At 44.5% G+C, this 16,978-nt stretch overlaps 1 protein-coding gene across 2 annotated transcripts in view; it reads right to left on the reverse strand.

Moving 5' to 3' along the window:
* Window positions 1-590: 590 nt before the first annotated feature.
* map3k5 (mitogen-activated protein kinase kinase kinase 5) overlaps window positions 591-16,978 on the reverse strand; it is a 36,215-nt gene continuing 19,827 nt past the window's right edge. The window contains exons 8-30 of one of the 2 annotated variants that reach the window (XM_027029545.3): window positions 16,547-16,659; window positions 15,495-15,654; window positions 15,126-15,279; window positions 14,882-14,989; window positions 14,046-14,098; window positions 13,055-13,150; window positions 12,437-12,518; window positions 11,277-11,410; window positions 9,937-10,064; window positions 9,686-9,822; window positions 8,727-8,832; window positions 7,840-7,997; window positions 6,971-7,151; window positions 6,559-6,576; window positions 6,060-6,237; window positions 5,435-5,603; window positions 5,107-5,292; window positions 4,310-4,415; window positions 3,717-3,960; window positions 3,511-3,623; window positions 3,075-3,184; window positions 2,826-2,902; window positions 591-1,941 (exon numbers count right to left, since the gene is read on the reverse strand). In XM_027029545.3, coding sequence (XP_026885346.2) covers window positions 1,881-1,941; window positions 2,826-2,902; window positions 3,075-3,184; window positions 3,511-3,623; window positions 3,717-3,960; window positions 4,310-4,415; window positions 5,107-5,292; window positions 5,435-5,603; window positions 6,060-6,237; window positions 6,559-6,576; window positions 6,971-7,151; window positions 7,840-7,997; window positions 8,727-8,832; window positions 9,686-9,822; window positions 9,937-10,064; window positions 11,277-11,410; window positions 12,437-12,518; window positions 13,055-13,150; window positions 14,046-14,098; window positions 14,882-14,989; window positions 15,126-15,279; window positions 15,495-15,654; window positions 16,547-16,659 — 2,872 coding nt within the window. In that variant the 3' untranslated portion in view covers window positions 591-1,880. Of the gene's footprint in view, window positions 1,942-2,825; window positions 2,903-3,074; window positions 3,185-3,510; window positions 3,624-3,716; window positions 3,961-4,309; window positions 4,416-5,106; window positions 5,293-5,434; window positions 5,604-6,059; window positions 6,241-6,558; window positions 6,577-6,970; window positions 7,152-7,839; window positions 7,998-8,726; window positions 8,833-9,685; window positions 9,823-9,936; window positions 10,065-11,276; window positions 11,411-12,436; window positions 12,519-13,054; window positions 13,151-14,045; window positions 14,099-14,881; window positions 14,990-15,125; window positions 15,280-15,494; window positions 15,655-16,546; window positions 16,660-16,978 lie in introns of both variants that reach the window. The other variant, XM_027029544.3, reaches the window with a different exon arrangement.

The raw sequence follows: 16,978 nt of genomic DNA on the forward strand, positions 1-16,978 counted from the left end.
ACATCAGGGGAGAGGAGTAGTGGAGGTGAGCAGGGAAAGCGAGAGGGTCAACAGCTTTGATATCGCGGAAAGGGATGAGGGATTCGGTGCGTGGCCGAGTGACTGAGATGGTAGCAGCGGCTTCGGTAAGTTTATGATCAGAGATACCGACTAGCGATCCAGTAACAGAAGTAATATCCAAACCAGAGGAGCAGATTAGATCTAATGTGTGATCATGACAGTGGGAAGGAAAATCAACATGAGTCAGAGAAAAATGTGCACAGATAGGAATTCAACTGAAAGTGAACAATCAGTGTCAACGTGCATATTAAAGTCCCCTAGCACAACCATCGCTGAACACATTGTGCTGGCCAGAGTGAGAAGCTCACTGAATTCTGACAGAAAGTCTGAAGATGTACTGGGTGGTCGGTAGATTAACAAAAATAGTACTGTTAAGGAAACAGTTAGCTTCAACACCAAATATTCAAATGAGGAGACCTCATGAAAGGTACAGGCAGAGACATTAAGAGTGTTATTACAGTCAGCAGCCAGACCACCACCTTTTTTACTATGAAGAAATGTGCTTTTAAAAAATTTTTTTTAAAAATGCATAATTTCCAAGTGTTTTTCACACTTTAATTTCACAGTTAATTCTGAGGATTGTCATACAACATTATACAATTAATCTCATAAGTCCATCATGATTAAATAGATAACAAAAATAACATTAAATATCCAACACAGAGATTGTTTAAATAAAGAGGGATGATGTTCGGTGGAAACAGTAAATATGTTAATCACTTTGCTGAGTGGCGTTAAGATGAAGAAAGCCACACATGATATAATGTATATTTAGCAGAGGTATGTAGTAAAGAAAGACCAGCAATGAAAATGCAAAAACTTACATCAGTTTGAATATTACGGGAATTTGGCTGCTATATTTACAACTTAAAACTGTTTTTTTCAATTGTCACATTTGTTTAACCAATACAATACAACTTTTAAAAATTGTGTTAAACACCTACGTATTATGCATACAACTGAAAATGGTATGAGTTTGAGCTGGTTACCTAATATATGATACAAACATACTTTCACTAATAACAGGACCCAGTACAAAAGCTGAAATAGTAAAATCAGTATCAAGCATACAATTCTCTAAAAAGAACAGAGAAAGACAATAATAATAATAATAATAATAATCATAATCATAATAATAATAATAAAACAATGTCAGGGATGAAAACATTTGTGAGATGTTTGAAATGGAAGCTTCAGGTTAAAGGGCATCTCTAGACAATCTAAATAAAGTACTCTGCCTTGTTTTCAAATAATCAGTCTCAGTATGTGTTTTGTAAACAAATAGCATGTGAACAAATCATAATTTTCCTTTATAAAGAAGCACCAAGCCACACCATACACTATACTAGTATCAGCTCTGTTGGTGTTTGTTCCATACACAGCCTTTTAGACAGACAGACAGACACACACACACACGCACACGCACACACGCACGCACGCACGCACACGCACGCACGCGCACACACACGCGCACACACGCGCGCGCACACCCCTGAATGACTCAAACATTTCCAACACAAACACCTCCAACAATTACTGAAAAAATGTAACACACCACACTACACAGTCCTTCCACTGAATGCAAGTGAACTGAATAGCTCACCCAAAAATCGGGTACAGGCTGTAATAAAACTCAAATCACAACCCAAGGCAACACTGCCTAGCGGGCATTGTCCAATTGCCCAAAGGACAGTGTTTGGGTCAGAGTTCCAGCCAGGTAGTCCTGTTTTGAATCGTCCAGACATATTTGCGTCTGGAGTGGGCTCACAGGGCTTGGACCGGGACATGCCACAGCATGGTACAGAAGAAAGAAGACCGGCTCAGCTGGGCTTCTCTCGGTGTTCAATGATGGCCTTCCATAACCTACACAGGACTCCACCCCTGTGCAAGACAGCACAAAAAGTTAACTTAGGGTCAGGTCAGTGATTGTTTTGGCCTGATTCTCCAATTTAGTTTTGGTCCTATACTTTTTTTGAAGTCTTTAATGATAGTAGTTTATTTATTTATTTCCTGAATTTTTGCGAAATTTTAGTCACTACATATTCATATTACCGTAGTCTAATTTTTGTCTAATATACTTCTTTTTTTTTTGTCATGGTGTAGTCCTACCTTAACTATAGTAAAGTCTTGAATACATCAATGTGTTAGTCAAGCGTTCATGTATGTAGACTGGGCTAGCAGAAACACTAGTTTCACTAGTTTAATACCAAAGGAATACTAAAACTTTGTTATAGCTGCTTGCTAAACTGACAAGCATTGCAGGATAGATGCAGGTATTTGATTAGATTAAGCAGAGAAATGTTTGGGGTAGACATGTCCCCCTTTGGAATTTAGATCTTCCACAAATACCTCTTGTCAGATTTTGAACTGAAAAAAGCTAAGAGTGCACTGAGTTCACCACTGTGCACTGAGTTCACCACTGTGCACTGTGCACCACTGTGCTCCCCGATCCCGAAGGCTCCCCGCACTATACAGCCCAGTACATTCCTTCCCAAGCCAGACAGACCACATTATTGCTCTATCCTGACTCCCAACACAGTTCAACCAAGCCATCAGTGGGGACTTGGTCAAAAAATGCTGCCCTAAAATTCATTAATCAACCCATTTAGCTGACTTCTAAGCATAAAAAAATCAGAAATAGCTCAATGGGGCGGGGGCAGCGCAACCATAACAGAACCAAATACAACACAAGCTGATGCTGGGTACCAGCTACTGAAAGGTACACAGCATGGGGGAAAATGGTGTATGTGAATTGGAGTGCTCACTTTAATCTCAGGCTCTTCAGGTCATCCCTGGTGATGTAGTGAAGGATGTCGTCTAGGGTGTATTCCTCTGCCAAGATCTATAAAACAGAAAGCTGAGTTCAGCATTGCCGTCATTTAGTGCTGGTAGACATGATCGCTTATTAATTTCTCAACATATATGTCATGACCATAGATGGTTTAGCCCAAACTACTCGATGGTAGAGCAGGGACTGGGGTCCGAGTGGATACAGACAGAATGGGGGGCGTTACCCTGTCTATAGAGACTGCGTCAGCTCCATGCAGCTGGAGCCACTTATGTAACTCAGGATCACCTTCTCCACCAAATGAACTCGGCATGTTCACCGATGCTGTGGCAACATCTACCACACAGAAATAAGAACAAACACCACATTCAGCCCTGATAAACCAGAAGGACTTGTGGTATTACACTAAGATTAATTAGTAAATAAAAATTAGTCCTGACAAGGTGAAGTTCTTCTTACAAAGCATGGTTACTTGTTTCTGGTTTACTGAAATTAAGGTTAGAATTAAGGGCCAAATTTGTTCTTAGAAAGTTCTTTGTTCCACATAAATCTCGCTCTCTCACACACACACACAAAATTGTGTGTGTGTGTGTGTGTGTGTGTGTGTGTGTGTGTGTGTGTGTGTGTGTGTGTGTGTGTGTGTGCAGACTAAATATACTGACCGACAGGTTCCGAGCGATTCCTTAGCAGTTTAATCTCCTTCTCTCTCTCTTCCAAAACCTGATGAAGGATACACTGATACTCCCTTTCTTTCTCCAGCAGCTCTTCTAACAGCCTAAAACACACACAGACACAGACACACACACAGCTCACATATAGTAGTCATCAGTAGTCAAACCACAAGATAAACAGTATAAAAGTAGATCACCTTGTGGTCTCGAGCTTCATGCGCCCAAGCTCCATGGTGACAGAGCGCTGCACTGCGTGGGACTCGTGGGAGATGGTCGAACTGAGCGTGCTCACTCCTGAAGTGGCCACAGTGTCATCGTGGCTCGCAATGGGAGGTGCCCTGCTTTTATGGGCAGGGCTTCCACGAGGCATAGCATCATCATCATCTTCTTCCTGGTCCGCCGGATCACTTTCAGAGGCTAAGCTGAAGTGTGGCCTAAGCTCTGGGTGTGAAGAGGCAAACAAACAAACAAACAAACAAACAGGTGAATAAATAAATAAAGACGTATCAATACAAACACAAAAAAACATGCACAGAGCATATAGCTGACATTACATTGAAGTGATATGAGAGGTGAGGTCACATTAATTATTCTTGTTCAAAACCAATGGCACTGGCTCTGTTATTTTTGCTTTTCTGTTTGTTTTCCTGAGTACACCATGCATGCCACAGGTGGAACCCAGTCATGGGCGCAGTTATATCCCTTAATGCCCTGGTACATAATGGCTGTATGAGTTCTGACAAACTAGTTCTGACTACTTCATATACTAGTGCTGTGGAGCATTTCGGACCTGGCACCAGGATAGTGATGGCTGTCTGCACAGCTTTACGGATGATGTTATCCAGCGCGAACATCCAGTGAGGTTTGACATTGTGATTCCGCAAAATTTTGTTCACCTGGACACACACACACACACACACAGACATACAGACCCAGTCTGACCACTGCAACCACTGCAACCAATGCAAATTCACACCCTGTCAGTCATAAGGTGGACATCATTTCAGAATCCGAAGAACTTCCGATTTAGAGCGACAACACCCGCCTCATCAATAAAGTATTAGTGACTAGGCTAATCCAGTTCTGAAAGGAGACATGTTTAATATTATCTGCGTAAGCGCCCCCCCCCTCCTCTCTGTGTGTGTGTGTGTGTGTGTGTGTGTGTGTTCGCGCGCGCATGTGCTTTCATTATGTAATAAAAGCAATTATTGTAAAAAGCAATTTCATAGCATTTAATATGCCTTTGAACGAAGTATTTGATTAAATATGATGTGAATTTAATAGAATATGCATACTGAATCCTCTAAGGACATATGTGTTATTTTTGGACTGGGTCAAAGCCTCTATTTTAGTCTCCCACATTGCTACAAGTCTGGACATGATGGTGTAATTTCAATATGAAACTGAATATGAATGAATTAATGAATGAATATAGCACCTTTTTCAGAACCCAAGGACACTACAATCAACATGCAGTTTTTACATCCATTATACACACTGGTTGACGGGCAGTAAATCCCTCCTCTTCATCTTATCTTTGACTGGCTCAAAGGAAACAACCAAGAGTGAGATTGAAGGGGGACTCACGGCGTCTTGGAAGCCGAAGAGCACCACCTGCAGCTGGCTGATGGCTGTGCTGTCGAAGTCCAGCTCCAGTTTCAGCTGGGACAGTGTTCTGGCGATAATCTTCCGGTCCGCCATGCGCACAAACTCACCCAGGCTGGCCACCAGCATGGAGATGTGCTCGGACTTCAGCTTGGTCTCTTCAGAACCCTGGAGAGAGAGAGAGAAGAGCAAGAAAAAGAAGGAAACAGATGGAGAGAATCAGAGAGACAAGAGACGTGTTAGTCCACTGCAAACACATGTACTCAGCTGAGGGCGTGGTCTGCCCACATGCCTGCATGCATTCGCTCACCTGCGTGAGCGCCTCCAGCAGGTTGATTACGATCTTGTCACGGTCCTCATCAAGAACGCGGTGCAGCGTGGCCCTGCGCTCACTGTCCTTACGCAGCATGAAGAAGCCAGCATCCTTCTCCTCGGGCGACGGTGGCGCGCTGTGGTCCTCAAATTGCTCCACAGGGATGCTGGGGAAAAAAAAACCCAACAACTCAGAACACGCCCAGCTCCCACCCACCTCCCGCCAGGTAAGTACCACACCCAGAGAACACTGAGCCCCACCCCCAGAGAGCCCAACCCTCCATGTCGCAATGGATTATGGGTCTTACTGTATTATACAGTAAGTCATTTTAACTTTTAATGTTCACAAGTGGAATTCTTACTAGTGATAATTCAGTTCTTACCAGTGATGAATCAATTCTGACCAGTACTAATTCAATTTTTATGACTAAAATATTAATTAGGGCTAAAAACAGCTTGCCATAATAATTAATTGTTTAGTGCTGCTTCAGGCTACATGCAAGTACAAGGGATTAATTATTAATGAAGAGACCCTGTCACACTCTTCTTCCCCAACCCTCCCCTCCTTATCTCCCTCCTTCCCTTCTCTCGCTCTCTCTCTCCCACCCTTTCTTTGCGTTTACCTGAGAAAGAGCGAGCGAGGCCCTTTACCATCCCGTTCGCTGTAGCTCTTGCCGGCAGCCTTGAAGGCGAAGGGGTTGGCGGCGAGGTCAGTGTCGGGCGACACAGAGCCATACTCGCTGCTGCTGCTGGTGTCCTCCACCACCACAGGCACGGGCAGCGAGACGCTACGCAGGTACTCTGCTGGAGCGGAAGGCAAGCCATGGCAGGCGTGCGTGCCCACATCCCACCACAAGCACCTGCTCTGAGCGTTAGCGCTCCCACACACCATCGCACACCAGGCCAGTGTGATACCGTGACCTCCAACAGCAAACACACTGCAGGAGCACGTCATTCTGAGTGGCACTATACTGGCCTACACTCTGCTGGGCTATTTAATGGGATGAAATAACACACTGATGCTGTAGCATGCTGGCTCACTAAATTCAGTGTTACTTCACATACAGGTGTTTCATTTCACAAGCAGACTCTAAAGAAAAACGCAAAGACAAGCACACTCACCAGTTCCAGGGCTCAAAGCTGTAAAAGCAACAAGAAAGTTGAAAGTATCATAAATATGTTCATATGAAATGTTAATATAGTTAATTGTTTAACACAATATACAAATGCATAAAAGTATAACCTGATTAGCTTTGACAGCTTTCCGAAAGCTTTGGGTTGCTTAATAGAGACAGAACTTTATAGTAGCCTGTAATACAATACACGCACGCACGCACGCACACACACACACACGCGCACGCACACATGCGCACGCACACACGCACACGAACACGAACAGGCACACGAACACGCACACGAACACGAACACGCACACGAACACGAACACGCACACGAACACGAACACGCACACACACACGCGCACGCACACGCACACGCGCACGCGCACACACGCACCCAGCGCAGCGCAGCCCACCTGTGAAGTTGTTGCCCTTGGCTCGTTTCCTGCGGGAGGTGACGGTGAGGAACTCGTGCATCAGTAGCTCATTGGCCGTGGCCCGCAGGTCCGGATCAGGCTCGAAACAGCGCAGGATGAACGCCTTGGCCTCAGCTGACATGGAGTTAGGAATCTCCGGGTGGATCTTAAACATCCCCACCTACAAACACACAAACCCACCCACCCACACACACACACACACACACATTAGCTCTGACAGCCAACACAAAACAGCAAAGCTATTACTTCATTAAAAGAACCAGCTAAACATTTACATCACTAAAGCTACCTAATCCTGACAGGTAGCAGCTAAACATTGAGCTTTAATTCCCACTGCAAAAAAAGAGTAATTATTCAGCACTAAGATATTTTGAAATGCAGGGCCCTTACACAGCATGACCAGCTGAGGGCAAACTTCATGAATTCAGGAAAACATGCTTGGGAGTGTTTATTTGGCTTCTCAAGATTCCTGTCTCTATGAATTGCACATAAAGTGCAGATTGGCATCTCAAACATTTTCCCAAACAGCATGTACTGCATGAAATCTGCTGCTTTAAATGCCTAACTGAATCAGGTCATTCATAAGCACCTCATGGACCTGGTTTTTAGCTCACACACACTCACACACGCAATCACATTTATGATAAATATTAAATTCTCCACAAGGGGGAGAATCACATTCATGTCCTTTTTTTTTTACCTTACATTGATTACTACCTCAAAAGTATCTCCTCTGGAACCTATGACATATACTAAAGTATTAGCCAAGCAGAACATTCAGAATGATTGAGTGATATGGACATATGGACATATGAACAACTCTGTGACATCGTCTGAACGACTCAGACCTTGAACATGGCTGCCTGTGGCTCTCCTAGTTCGTAAAACGGTGGCTTCCCAGTGGCCATCTCGATGATGGTACAGCCAAGCGACCAGATGTCCGCTGGCTTGCCGTAGCCACGGGGGCCTTTATCAATAATCTCCGGAGCCATGTATTGCAGCGTGCCTGCACACAACAGTAGCACACGAACCATTCACAAATAGTACACATGTATCACAAACAGCACACAAATTCATCACACAAACAGACCATAAACAGCATCCAAACTCATCAAAAATGGCATGTAAATATATCACAAATGTCATGCAAGGGCTTTGAGTCAAACTACCTAACAAAACTTGGACAACAGCAGATTTTAGAACTGCATTTCAAAGTCTCTGTAGGAGAGTCTGTAGACCTTAGCCCTAATGTGACACACTCATAACATCAACTAAACCAGCGTACTGACATCGCAGCTGTGTGCAGGACATCTAGGGAACCCCTGCAGATACAGGCACGGGACAAACAAGCTGAGTTTTATTCTGCAGGAGCGTTTAACCAGTCAAAGGGAGCCAAGAGATCTTTACAGACAGGCTAAGGCCTGATCAGACATGCCCAGAGGACAAAAACATTATCTTTGCATTGAGCCAATGGACACCAAACGTAAAGAACATCCACTTGGAATAAAGAACAAAGCAATATGGCTTTATGATTTTTGACTGTGACGCCAAGGTAGAGCAGACAGTGGGCAAATAACATAATCCAATAACATCATCTCTAGCTGTCATGATGTCATCAAATCGCGATTAATAAAACTGTTTCACCCAGAAATGTGATCTGATTTTTGTTTCATGTTACCTATAAGCAGGTCTACAGTAAAGTGTACAGTAAAGTTTACAGTAAAGTGTGGGTTACCAGTGAAGGTCTCGGTGCAGGGGTTGATGCCAGCAAGACGCTTCGACGTGCCAAAATCAGAGATCTTGAGCACACCACTGTAGGTGTTTATCAGGACGTTGTCTCCCTGCGTGGTTTAGGAGAAGGGACACGCACGACAGCTGAGTCACGTGAAAGCACATATCAGGCACCTTGAAACGTGCCGATGCAGATGTAGGAAAAAAAAAGATAAACAAAGCAAAAGGGCATGGCTGGAAGAAGAAGTGAATAGATAGAGTGATCATGCAAAGCCCTGTTCTTGTGCGCAGAGTGCTTCATTTCATGGCTTCATTTGAAGCCACAGTAACAGATTTGGTTTGAGGTTGTCAGGGTTTTACGCGTCACACAGCAGCAGCTGTCCACAAAGTCAAGCCAACGGGGGAAAAACATTAAAATTTACATGAGAACCTGTGCTTTCAGACACAAGACCACCAAAGAGCCATGCATGAGCCCATAATGACCTTCTATATAAGACTAAGACTAGATTAAGATTAGAACTGAGCCATGCTGTTGGACTCCACCCCACACAGGGATAAAGCACGACTTGTCAAACATACCACTCCTAACAACCGAAAAATTACAGTTCTCATGATGTAAGCTGCTTTTGTTGCTTCTGGTCTACAGCTATAAATAGCTAGTGAGTTACTTACTTTGTTGGGATTTTGTATTAACATTTCATTTTTTCCATTTGCATGTCATTAAAAAAATCTCCATTCAGAGACTGTCCTTTGTGGTGGTGGGGTTAGTTTAAAACACTCCCACCAAACTAAACCTTCTCCATCCAAAGACTTCCAAAAACGTCTACATGCTTAGCAGTTATGCAAAATGCATAGGACTGCCTTCTTGCAGAGAGGATTTCTGATTGGTTAATAAATGGCTCTGCACCACCACCACCCATAGCAGGTGGGTGGGAACTCGGATGAGAGGGTGGAGGCAGTTACCTTAATATCACGGTGCGCGATCTGGTTGTCATGCAGATACTTGAGCCCCTCCAGGATCTGCTTGGTGTAGAAGCCAATGGTGGGCTCATTGTCCTTCAAAGGACCCCATTTGGATCTCAGGAGTGCAGACAGACTGCCTGTGTAAACACACACACACACACACACACACGGAACAACCACAGGTTCCGCAAACAAAGGAAATTTTCATGAGGCAGGATGTTTTTGAACCAGCCCGGTTTCTGTGCCCTCACCTCCAGGAACCTGCTCCATGAAGATCTTGATGAAGCCGTTGTCACTGATGGAGCCCAGGTACTGCACGATGTTTTTGTGCTTAAGGTGCTTGTGCAGGGCTATCTCCTCATGCAGGGGCTGGGAGTACCTGCAGGCACACAGCAAGCACACCTCAGCAAGACTGCCCATGTATGTGTGGGTGTGAGAGTATGTGTGTTTGCACATGGTAACAAGCATAAGGAAGTGGGCATATGTTCAATTTGGCAAAAGGCTAAAGTCTTTCAGCTTGATTTTTGTTGCATCTATTATAGTATGGTGGTGACCCAGGCCACGGACATCTTTTTTACCAGAAGGGGGCGCCACTTGTGAGCTTTCTGAGGCAGAGGCTAGCTGCCTGTAGGAGTGCATGTAGCTGTCCACCTCCAGAGCTGGGGAAGGACGGTTGTGAGTATGCAGCTGTTGCTATGCGACCCTCCCTGCCTGAATCCTGTCTCTACCGCCCTCAGAAATGAGCCGGTGTGAAACAGGAGTGCCAAGACCAAAATATGTGTGTGTGTATGTGTGTGAGTGAGTGAGTGAGAGAGAGAGAGAGCACTAGAAAGAAAGAAAGAGAGAAACAGGGATACAGTTTTTAGGCTGACATATGTAAAGAGGGAGAAAGGAGGAAGCAGGTGACAGAGAATCACATACAGGATGACAGTTAAGGAGAGTAACAGCGAGATGCATGACGACGGTGGATCCAGAGAACTACAAAAAGGGTGAGCGAGAGAGCCTACAGCCAGTGTCTCTGTACCATGCGCATGCAGCGCCACCCTCAAGAAAACAATTTAGATAATTGCCTACTTTATAACCTCGCACAGGAAGTGCTTACATAACCATTACAGAAAGGTTACACAATATGCAGCTGTTTGACAGGTGTGTGTGTGTGTGTGTGTGTGTGTGTGTGTGTGTGTTTGCACGTGCCCAAATGTGTCAGAGTGGGCAGGTGCACTAGGTTGACCAGAGCTTCCTCAGGGGAGGATGATAGAGAGCTTGGGAGCGTCATGCACCGACGTGCTACACTCCCTCGTGGTGATTAGTCAAGCCAACACCACTGGCTCCTCTCGTTACCATAGAACAGATGAAAGAGGAGTCAAGTCATCATCAGCCATATTGGCTCAGTGACTTCATGACTCAGCGATTTCTGGAAGAAAACCTGCATGCCCACCCGCTGCTGCAACAGAACACCACCCGGATCTTCTACTCCGCTCCAACCATAGTTGGCGAGATCGATGTCATGGGAATCCCGTGAAGGCACAGCACAAGCAAATGCACAATACATACTGTGATTTACACCGTACACACTGACAAGGGCACATACCTGCTGTCCCGCTCAGGAATCTCCTTGATGGCCAGTCGCACCTGGTTGCTGAGATCACGACCTGCGTAGACAACTCCGAAAGTGCCTTTACCCAGAACCACCTTCTCTCCATGTTCATCATACTCATAATCATACTGCATGTGTACGCCCACACCCAAACCCCCCGCCCCACACACACACACACACACACACACACACACACACACACACACACACACACACACACACACACACACACTGCATTATTCTACTTGTGAGGATTACCAACAACAGAAGAACAGTAATTCTGCGCTTTTAGTTACACAATTTATTTAAATAAGTTACACCCCCACTCCCCCCATTATATTATACCATATTCTCCTGTACTTTTTAAAATATTATAGTACTACAGCCTCACACAGAGGGAAAACAAATTAACACTTAAGTAAAAGATACGGGGCATCAATAATAGATCAAAACCATGAGATATCAACTTGCACAGGTTAAATACAGATGCATCAACCCACACTGGCTAAAAAAGGAGAGAGAGGGAGAAAGAAAGAGAGAGAGAGAAAGAAAGAGAGAGAGAGAGAGAGAGAGAGAGAGAGAGAGAGAGAGAGAGAGAGAGAGAGAGAGAGAGAGAGAGAGAGAGAGAGAGAGAGAGAGAGAGAGAGAGAGAGAGAGAGAGAGAGAGAGAGAGAGCATACAGCAGCAGGTTCCCACCCAGGCATGCACAGGTGAAAGCACGGGGCACTCCTGCATATGCACAAGTTCACATGCATGAGCTCACATTCATCTCTTGGTACACGCTTTGGCATGGCTCATGTGTGTGCAGAGAGAAATCTGCCACGTTCCCAGTGCTCCGGGTAAATCTGGCTCACACCACATTGAAGCAGGCCAGAGAGGAGCATGCTTAGCAGTGTGGAACTTTGGGCCCCAGAGAGGGGGGCCCAGACAAGTACACCATTCAGAAAAGGAGGGAACATAAAAATGTGATGGGGAGCCTAGTAAGGAAGCGTTTATGAACATGCAGCAGACATGTGTACTTGCTTTTTAAGCACAGTGCATAGGATAGTTCAGGGGTGAAGTTCAAAGTTAGGTTCAGAGTGAGTTTCAGGGATAGTTTTAGGATTGGGGTTAATTTACAGTACTATGTGAGAGCCATGATTATACACGTTTACCTCTAAAGCCTCAGAATCGCACTCCGTCTCATCCGTACCGTGCCATGCTTCTTCTGTCAGACTGTTCATCAGCTCACAGAACCTACAGCACGCACACACACACACACACACACACACACACACACACACATACACACACATACACACACGCACACACAGACACATGCATGCACATATACACACCAAAAAAAAAAAAACCACAGAAGCATGCATACACACACAAAGACAGGCAAAACACAGATCATGCATGTACACATACAAAGTCACACATGCATATAAGGGTGATCTTATTTCCCCAAACAGAAGTGGATTGTTTTATATTTAAAATGAACACATTAACTAACTGCTGCTACTGTTCCTGTTCTGTCTTTCACTGATTTGCATTACAAAAAAATACAAAATACATTTATTAATTTGTCTACACACACAAACACAAAAGCACTCATATACAGGCACACAAACACACAAATACAAGCACCCACAAAAGAACACACAAAACGACACACACAAATGCGCACTTGTATACACATACACACACACACACACACACACACACACACACACACACACACACACATGTGCACATGCACACACACACACACACATGTACACACACACCTTTTGCAATGCATCTCAGTGCAGAAGTAGATCTGGAAGTCTTCTGAGTTGTTCACTACATAGAGGAAGGAGCTTCGTTCATCAAACTTGGAAATGCTGCAACAGAAATTAAATGTTGACTTCTAGCCCTTATCCTGTTCATAGAGCTCAAAATGTTCACACTGCTAGTATGGGCTGCATTTTGTTTATTAACTTAAATCTGCAATTAGAGAAAGAAAACTATGGTGAACATCGTATGAAAAGGAAATGATATTTTATCACTTTCTTGGCCCACTATGGAGAATTCAACACAGTACAAAAGCTAGCAAATATACGCAAACACAGAACAGAGCAATCATCAAAGATCTCATTCTGAGCAATTACAGCACTCCAGTCTCTAGGGACTTTCATTCTGCATGTGTGTGTTTGTGTGTGCGTGTGTGTGTGTGTCAGAGAGAGAGAGAAAGGGAGAGTGAGAGAGAGAGAGAAAAGAGAGAAAAAGAGAGAGGAGTGGGTTTGGTGGTGAGAATTAGACAGCTTGAGTGTTAAACAACTGCTCATTTAAGTGCCACGATGAGAGTGGAAGAAACAGAATGTGTGTGTATGTGCGTGCACGCGTGCATGCATGCATGTGCGTGTGCGTGTGCGTATGTGCGTGTATGTCTCCTCTTTGCACCTCATGTAAACCTCTATAGTAAGTGGGCTTGCAGTGAATGTTCCCTAGCAACTCAGGGAACATCCAGACCAATCACAAGGCAGCATTCAGTGAGCCGAGGAAGAGCCCTTGAAACTGTTCTCTTATCATGGCAGGGGAAGCACTCCAGTCCACACTACTACTTCACAAGGATGCTTTTAAGCACTATAGGACTGGAGAAGCTGCCCACCAGCCTTTCCCCTCCAGCTGTCACTGTCTTGAGAGCCAGTGCCTGCAGGGCAGTGCCGTCCAGAACACCGGAGTGCAGGTGTAGGACCAGCACCATCTCATCTGGGCCACATGGTCGAAGAAACTCACCTCACACCCCGTACAGAGGCAGCACTGAAATTCCACTCATGGATGCCCTTATTCTGAGAGAGAAAGAGAGGACCAGACAGAAGAGAGGGAGGGGGACAAAGAGAAAGATGGGATGAGAGGAAGAAGGAGAAGGAGAGAAAGGAAAGTAGAGAGAGGATTATGACATAATGGACAAAGATTTCTCACATGTTCGAGCTTGTTTCTTCGCATCTGAAAATGTATGTGTGGGAGAACGTGAGAGAAAGAGTGAGCGAGAGCTAGAGAAAGAGACAGTCAAAGAGTGAGGGAGTGATTGTGAGAGTGAGTGTCAGTAACAAGCAGAGGGTAATGAGGAGACTGAGGCTTCATTAAAGGAATGTTTCTTTAGACACACACATGTGGGCACGTGCACGCACACACAAACACACACACACACACACACAATACTGACACAAATCCATCTCAGTCACATGTGTAATCGACAGACTAGTCTGGCTGAAGCAATCATAAGTCAGGTGTGCGATGTCATAAAACAGGCCTAAAGTAATAAGTTCCCAGAGGCGATCTCACACAGTACAGCGTGTGTAACAAAGCACAGAGGGAACAGACTGGATGCAGCATAGATTATGTACTTGTGTGTAGTGGGAAGACTGTCAGATTAGACTTAAACTGAATCGATGAACAAGTGATCGATTGACTGAGAACACGAGACAGTAGATGGATGGATGCATGGATGGATGAGTGAGTGAGCGATTAATGAGCAAGTCAGCGAAAGAATAAATGAAGTGCGTTAATGGGTGAGTCACAGAATGAATGAATGAATGAGTGAGTGAATGAGTGAATGAATGAATGCTTACCTTGTCATCAGGAGCCACATGCCAAATCGAGAGAGTATTCTCTTCCTTGTCGTTGTTGATTGACAGGTATGATGGCTGATAGACTTTCGTGGGCTCAAGTATCAAGACCTGCACAACCCCAAATGTCCAAAGGTAATTACTGCATTATTAACTTTTTAATTACTGCATTACTATCACTTGGTAGCATTTTTACAAGTTACATTTACACAGGTGTGTGTGTTTGCACTGGGGCTGTTGCTCATACAGGAAAGCGGACAGATGAAACATCCTTTTTGGTGGCCTCTACCAGGAAGTCCATCCAGAAGTCCATCAGTTCCTGTCTGGGCCCCAGTGGCTCAGAGGAAGGCTTCTTAAAGTGCTGATAGATTACGAAGGTCTCAACCAACGAGCAAAGGTACCTTGAAACACACATGCATACAGTGTTAACTCATAAAGGTTCATTACCACTGAAAACGTTATATTTCTCTGAAGACACTTTATATCTGAAGTACATTACAGTACAAGGCATTCTGATTAGTTTTATATGATTCAAATGATTACAGAGACCAGTGGGTTGTCTGTATCTGTCTAATCTTTCATTATTGTGTGTGTGTGTGTGTGTGTGTGTGTGTACCAGACGGGAGCTTTAAGTTTGAAAAGCTTCTCGGAGGCCTGTATAACCCGGGTGTTATCACAGGCCAAGATGCTGGCCCCCAGGAAGAAGCCCACATCCCAGTAGCTCTGCAGCTTATCCAGACTACCCTTCTTCCCTAAGAGACTGCTGAGCTTCACTCCTGCAACACACACACACACACACACACACACACACACACACACACACACACAGAGAGAGAGAGAGAGAGAGAGAGAGAAAGAGAAATGCATTGTTCAGATTCTACATACACCCCTAATGCATGTTATAATGGTCACTTAATCTCTCTCTCACACAGTTGGAATTATAACACAAACCCATGGGCACAGTGCAGCTCAACCACACTGAACCTCTTAATTCTAACCTGACACCATCAAAACCACACAAACACACACACAAACACATGCCCATAGTACACTGCACCTCTTAATTCTAACCTGAAACCATCAAAACCACCCAAAAACACACAAATGGCCAGACGGCCAAGCATACACATACACACGCCCACACACACCCACTAAAACTATACATGCTAAGGCCCTGACCTCATAACTATTCCTGAGTTGCTCTTTACATAATCACATATTGCGTGAGATATAATATATATATATATATGAATGAGAGAGAGAGAGAGAGAGAGAGAGAGAGAGAGAGAGAGAGAGAGAGAGAGAGCTGTCTGTCCAGTTCCAAACATAAACTTCCCCTACGTGACTGGCTTTGTTTCATTAACCCTTTCATCACCACTGCAATTTTGATCTTCCCACAACACTAAATCTGTTCCACTCTGCCATACACAGATACAAACTGTTGAGCAGACCATGTCATTACTGTTTCCTTATGTCAACTCATGCTAATTTCACCCACTGCAATCATGAAGGGTGAATGGAATGGCGAACAGACTTTATTGTATCCCTGACATTGGACTCGCCGATTCTGAATCAAAAACTGATCACAAGGAGACTTGGAGGCGGTAGTGGGCGCAATGGGCGCTCCTCGGTCCTCCCTCCGAGCAGAGCGTCAGGATCAGCACGCACCCACTTTACGGAGCTCAAAGGAGGAGTCAAATTGGTGCCCGGCAGCTAGCAGGAGCACAGCGTAGTTGATGCCAGAATGGAGAGTTGGCTCAGACTCAAAACCTCGCCTGAACCTAGAGGAGATAAGACCAGGGGAGAGAGAGAAGAGAGAGGGAGAGAGAGAGAGAGAGAGAGCGAGAGAGAGAGAGAGAGAGAGAGAGAGAGAGAGAGAGAGAGAGAGAGAGAGAGATTGTGGGATGATTATGAAAGCAGCAAAATTTGTAGCATCTTGTCACTAGTAATAGCCATCCCCATCTCCACTTATAACTTATTCATAACAATAAAGCATGATTATAACTGAATTGACCAGAGAGGGGGAGGTGAGACAGAAAATCAGAGAAGAAAGAAAGAAAGAAAGAAAGAAAGAAAGAAAGAAAGAAAGAAAGAAAGAAA

Source organism: Electrophorus electricus, chromosome 2 (assembly GCF_041902795.1).
Source record: "Electrophorus electricus isolate QZ-2024a chromosome 2, ASM4190279v1, whole genome shotgun sequence".
NCBI lineage: Eukaryota > Metazoa > Chordata > Actinopteri > Gymnotiformes > Gymnotidae > Electrophorus > Electrophorus electricus.